Here is a 5,969-nt window from a genome sequence, read left to right on the forward strand (position 1 = left end):
GGCTTGTTCACCCCACCGTGCCCTCCTGCCGCTTCCCACGGGAGGAGGGAGAAGGTGATCTGAGCAATTTCCCCCCAACTATGGGAACAGATTTCCCAGGTGTTTTGCCTGGACAAAATGCCTCCTGGCTGTGGAACCCTTCATCATCGTCCACCAGCTTCAGCTGTTTCGCTGCTGCGAACCCATGCTGACTTTTCCAGCTCTCTGTCTCAAGGCACTTGGGCTGCTCTTGCTCACATTATGGTTTAGTCTGACAATGGGCCAGAGGAGCAAGGAAGCCACCCTCGATCTTGATGCAATTGTTTAATCCTGTTTCAGGTTTGGATGGTGGGTTCTTCCACCTTAGGACCTGTCTCATCGGGACTCTGGCTACTGTGCAACAGGACCTGCGAGCAGCTGCCAGTCAACAGCAATGAAGAGGGTAAGTTACATCTGCATTTTCATTGTGATGATGAATTGGTGCACAATATGAAGGCTGAGTCCTGACCTTTTCAAATCTATTCCATGTGTTCACAGCTTCCCTCAGAGCTGTGCAAGCCTTTATGATCCTCTCAATCATTTTCTCCGTCATCGCGCTTGTCATGTTCATTGTCCAGCTGTTCACCCTGGAGAAAGGCAAACGTTTCTACATTACTGGAGCCATCATGCTGATTTGCTGTAAGTATGCATGCCTCGCAATGGCTCTACACGTGTCCCAGTGCTGCTGCAAGAGCAAGTAGTCACACATCTGCCACATGTGGCCAACAGGAGATTGTCAGCCAGCTCAGTGTTTCCATTGGCCCAGTTTTTGTGATAAAACAAAGCACTGAGGAATTGGGAAGTGTTGGGTTTTCCTTTAAACTGTATATAAAAAAATAACTCCAGATTTTCATCAGAAAAGTCCAGTGGGTTTTGAAAAACACCTTTGAAAGACAACAAAAAGGATTCAAGTATTTGGGGGGTGGCAGGGGAATAAGGAGTTAGATAGCTACTGCTCATGGGATTCAACATGTAGCACCAAACTGTCTGCAGATCTTATTAATGATTTCCTCCTAATGGAGGTTTATTCCCCATGGCACCCACTAAACAAGACCTAAGTGTCTTATGTCATCATGTCTGCAAGAGAAATCCTCCAGAAATAAGCCTAATGGGCAGCAGCCCCTCGCTCATATGTAGGGTACAACAGTACTTCAGAAGTCCTGCAGCAATGCTGATTTCTGTGCGTTTTCCAACTCTCTTTTCCTCCTTCCTTCCCACAGGGATGTGCATTCTGATCGGAGTCTCCATTTACACAGCTCAATTCACAGGCAAGATGGCAGAGTTCACAAATCCTCACCATGGCTACTGCTTCATATTGGCCTGGATCTGCTTTTGCTTCAGTTTCATCATTGGCATCCTCTACCTTGTTCTCAGGAAAAAATAAGGCTGATGGGAGTTCAGGGGAGAGGGTTGGCTACTGGGAATGGGGAAGAATTGCTCTGCTGAGAGAACTGTTGGGCCAATAGACAGAAACAGCCACCATGATCACCACTGCCACCACCACAGAAAAATCACTAACAAAGCTAGAATCCTCAGAAACTCCTTCATCAAAGAGGAGGAGAAACAGCTCCAACTGATCTAGCACTCTTAGGGCTGTTGCACCAGAAACCTACAAGTGACCTAGACAGTTCTTCTCCTATTCTGCAGTCATGTCATATCTTCACAAAGCTTCAAGCTCAGCAGTGATGATTGAAAGGTGCCACAAAAGCAAGGGCTACATCTTTTTCCCTTCCTACAGCCTGTCTCACCTTTCAGTGTGTCTTGTGGGTTGAGCGGTGAGGCTTATGACCCCTTTTTTGTCCATTGAAACAAAGGAGATGGGCCTTTTGTTACATTTATATATATATATACACATATATATATGAAAATTAAACACATTAAATTGAGAAGCAACCCAATGGAAATCAGATTAAATTAATGTTAAAATGTCTACAGAAAAAAGGCAGCAATTTTTATTGCTGTTCTGTTTACTATTTGACATTCCTATGGTTGAATCAGATACAGGTAGGAAGGGCAGATATACAGGTGTGAATGAGAGAGAGAGAGAGAGAAAGTGTAGGTGTGAGGATACACAGGGGTTCCTAATTACAGGGCATGCAGTGTCTCAATGATGCACATTCAGGGAGGGAATCATCTGGGTGTGCGTTTACACTAAAATCTTCTGTTCAGCTCTAGAACACATTAACAGCACTGCAACACTGCAGATATTTACCGGGATGAGTCCTTATCTGTAGACAGGGTTTTTTTCCCACATGGTCACTCAGTATGTGGTATTAATTGAGAACCCCACCTTGTGACACAACTCATCTCAAAGGCAGGTAATACTGGTTAGCAGAGGAAATATATTCCCTAATGAGAGATTAGGAGAGATGAGGCAGGGCTTGTGAGTCCTGCTCTTTGCTGCACAACCTTGGGCCAGTCACTTAACCCAGTGCTTTTCCATGTGCCAAATTCTTTCACAAAACTATACCTACCTCCCAGGGTTGCTGAGAAGTTTTAATTCCACTCTGTAATACAAGGTGCCCATGTGAAAGGCTGGTGTGGAAAAGTAAGGCACTGGTACTACTGCAATCCACAAATTTATGTCAGTTTGAAGGATCTCAGTCACAAGTGGCATTTGCAAGGGACAAGAGGTCAAAACTTCCTGTGACTCCATCCACATCTAAAAGACAGAGTATAAAAAATATGCAGGTGCAGATTGTGCATGGATGCTATTTACCTCTCTCTCTCTCTCTCTCTCTCTCTCTTTCTGTTACATTTGTTTATTATGTAGAATTTATCAATTTGGTGGATGTACTTTAGTACTGTATGTTGCTGTTTCATTAACAAAGGTTATTTCATATATAGTCATTGTAAATATTTTGAAATGCATATTTTTAACATTGAGGGTATAAAAATAAAATCTAATTCCCTTTATTATATAGAGTTTTGCTCTGGGTTTTTTCCATTAGTGTTTCACATGTATGTTAACAGAAGCATTTGCTGTTCTCACTGAATCAAAGCTCACCTCTTAAAGATGCAGAACTACCATGTTCTCTTGCTTGTCAGTATACGAGATTTCCTGTTCTGGCGGGGAGGAGGAAGCAGAACAACTCTCAGAGCACCTGCTTCAGGCTCTCTGCAAGCTCAAGCAGATAGTGTGAGCATTGGTAACACTCAGTCCCAGAGCCAGATTTTGCTTCACACCCAGGAGAGCCGGAAATGTACTTTCTCACTCTGCGAGAGTCTCATCTCTGTGGAAGCTGGCACCTAAGGTGCTGCAGGATTGCAGCATGTCTTAGACAAACTACACAAGTGAGCATAAGTGAGTCTCAAAGCAAAATCACTGAGGTTTTTGCCTGGGCCATGTGAATTGGTATAACTGCTGCCTTCTTACAGTTGTCTGGCCAAACATCTCAGCAGCATTAGAGCTTGAGCAAACAGCCCAAAGCCCAGGACACAGGCGGATCTCAGCACACTTGGGGCACAATCCTGTGAGGTGTGAGGTGAGGTAAATCCTAGCAGGAATCAGCAGGGTAAGAAATTTTTCTTTATCAATTAGTACCTCTTAGGGAGAGCAAAGACACATGCTAATTGAGGGCAGAACAGTGACATGAATCTTTAGGAGCTGAAGTTTTACCAGAGAAGGACCTCATACACAGCAGGGTGTGGGAAAGTTTACAGTGTGTGATAGGTGGACACTTGATCTCAGGAGATTCCAGGAGTCCTACTGTTCCTCTTCCCCCTGGCACTCCTATAAGCGCAGGGTAAACAAAGACCAGTCAGGCACTGGCGACAAGGGTCCTCTGGCTACAGGCTAGCACTGAAAGGCCAGACATGAGCCAGTGGCTGAGGTGGGAATACTGGGGATGCCAGGGAGATTTGGAGGAGCATGATCACTGCTAGGCTGGCATTCATGCCCTGTTTCTAGCACAGCGCAGATCAGACATGACAATATGACACCTTTACAGGATGACAAAGCAATCCCAACTTTGTTGGGATGCCCAGGAAAGGTCACAGGTAACGGTCTCCGTTTCTGAACAATGGTCTCCAACAACCTTTGCCTCACCACGAACTATTGTCATTGGCAGCTCAGAAAGGATATGAAAGCTACTGGACACTCTTGGCAGCTTGGTTTACCTGAAAAACCACTTGAACTTTTAAAGGATCAGTGCCCTAATGTACAGCTGGAAAAAAATCACTAGATCCTCTGGCATCTGGCAAACCTAGTCTATCTTGTACCTGAAGTATAACCTATTCCAAATGAGACAGTCTTTGCTCCACACCTGGTAGCTCCCAACACCATCTTCTGGGACTGGCAGGCAGGGCATTACACTGGGCATCATAAGGACAGAACACACCAAACAGTAAAGCAGATGCCAACAAAGATAAATCAATTACAAAACAGAAGGAAGCAGATAAGCATAGGAACAAATGGCACTACAGGTTGTGTCATATGACGGTTGTTTGCTTGAATATCATCTTCAACACAGCCTGACACGGACTGTGAGAAACAGTCATCGCACTCCTGCAAGAACCATTACAAGGATTTCAGAGACCAAACCTCACCAGAGCCAGAACCAAAACTGACTCTGTTACTTCACAGCAAATTCCTTGCACTAGGAAGACAAGCCTTTGGAAGAGGAGAAACAGCAAAACAAAACTACTCCCATTCCTGAGACTCCTCTGCAGAGCAAAGCAATGATTACTCCTCCCTCGTCCTTTTTGTGCAGGTCACAGTACAAGGAGGAACGGATTTTCCATAGACAACAACTGACTGATTCAGGGCATTTGACTACAGTAAATCAGCTGCAGGAAGTGTTAAAAATGAGGCACAGCCAAGGGGGCAAGAGCAAGAGACACTGAACCTCAGAAAGTCAAGCTGCTCATGCTGGGAAGAAGCAGTCCAATAACTGCTCACATTAACAGGGTTCAAATTTTCTGTATATGATCATGGGAATGTTGCAAAAGCTGCTTCCAACAGCTCAGGGGAGAGCCCTCCTCTGTGAATAGCGGAAGCCAAAAACGGCCAAGCAAAGTAACTGACTCTCAGGCTGATCAGGGGGTAATGACAGCACTGCAAACACAAATTCAGCAGCCCCTACTGCATTGACAGTATACAGCTGTCTGCCAGCACACCCAGAGTGGGGGAATGGCTTGATTCCCTTGCAGCAAAGATGACAGAGAAAAAGCAAAACACCACCAACACCAACAAAAAACCCCAAGTGTGCAAGGAATGGGGAGATCATGTGAGGCATGAAAGACAATGCTATGAGTGGTGTAAAAGATTATGGGTCACTTCCAGCACTGGAATAACTCTCCACTGCTGACATCCAGGGGGCAGTTAGCCCAATAATCATTTAAAAGAGGAAAGTAGGCAAAATCAGCATGAAGAACTATCTCATTCAAAACATATCCAGCCCAGGGGGAGGCCCAGAAATGGATGCTGCCGTTGTACTAGTTGTCTTTAGAAGGCTGCCTAATCTTCTGTTTCTTTATATTTGCAGCCCTGTCTGATAACAAGAGCAGTTAGGGTACCAGTTGATTGATGGAGGAGCTAGGGAGGAATTTTAATCCCAGACCCTCTGATTCCTCATTGCACAGTTGGTAACATTATGCATTGGTGCATCACTGCAGGTAGTGCAGCTTTCTCCCAGCAATGCCAGAACCATGGTATTGGATCAGATCACCGTGATCTGATGCATGATGACAAATCTCATGTTGTATAATTCAGCCAAAGTATATGGGCATCTGGTATAAATATACACCTTGTCATCTGTTACAGTTCTTAACAAACTGATTGCCTTCCTGTTCAACCTAGCGAGGAAGGCTGTAGCTGGCAGCCTTCTTCCATTCCACTCCCTCTCAGGCTTTGTATGTGGACCAGGTTAGACACGGACCAGAGGGGTCAATCCATAGGGTGAGGGGCCTCCAGCCAGCATACGCCTAGAGGCAAGTTCAAGAGGTATGCT

General features: G+C 45.1%; 1 protein-coding gene across 1 annotated transcript; it reads left to right on the forward strand.

Annotated features, from left to right (window-relative positions):
• Nucleotides 1–318: 318 nt before the first annotated feature.
• Nucleotides 319–1,402, forward strand: EMP1 (epithelial membrane protein 1; the record flags this gene model as incomplete). The annotated part of the gene is made up of 3 exons (XM_010140879.1): nt 319–421; nt 517–657; nt 1,239–1,402. Coding segments are annotated over 3 exons (408 nt in total), but the record flags the coding sequence as incomplete, so codon positions are not given.
• Nucleotides 1,403–5,969: the final 4,567 nt, after the last annotated feature.

The sequence above is a fragment of the Buceros rhinoceros genome, unplaced genomic scaffold (assembly GCF_000710305.1).
Source record: "Buceros rhinoceros silvestris isolate BGI_N320 unplaced genomic scaffold, ASM71030v1 scaffold41387, whole genome shotgun sequence".
Taxonomy (NCBI): Eukaryota; Metazoa; Chordata; class Aves; order Bucerotiformes; family Bucerotidae; genus Buceros; species Buceros rhinoceros.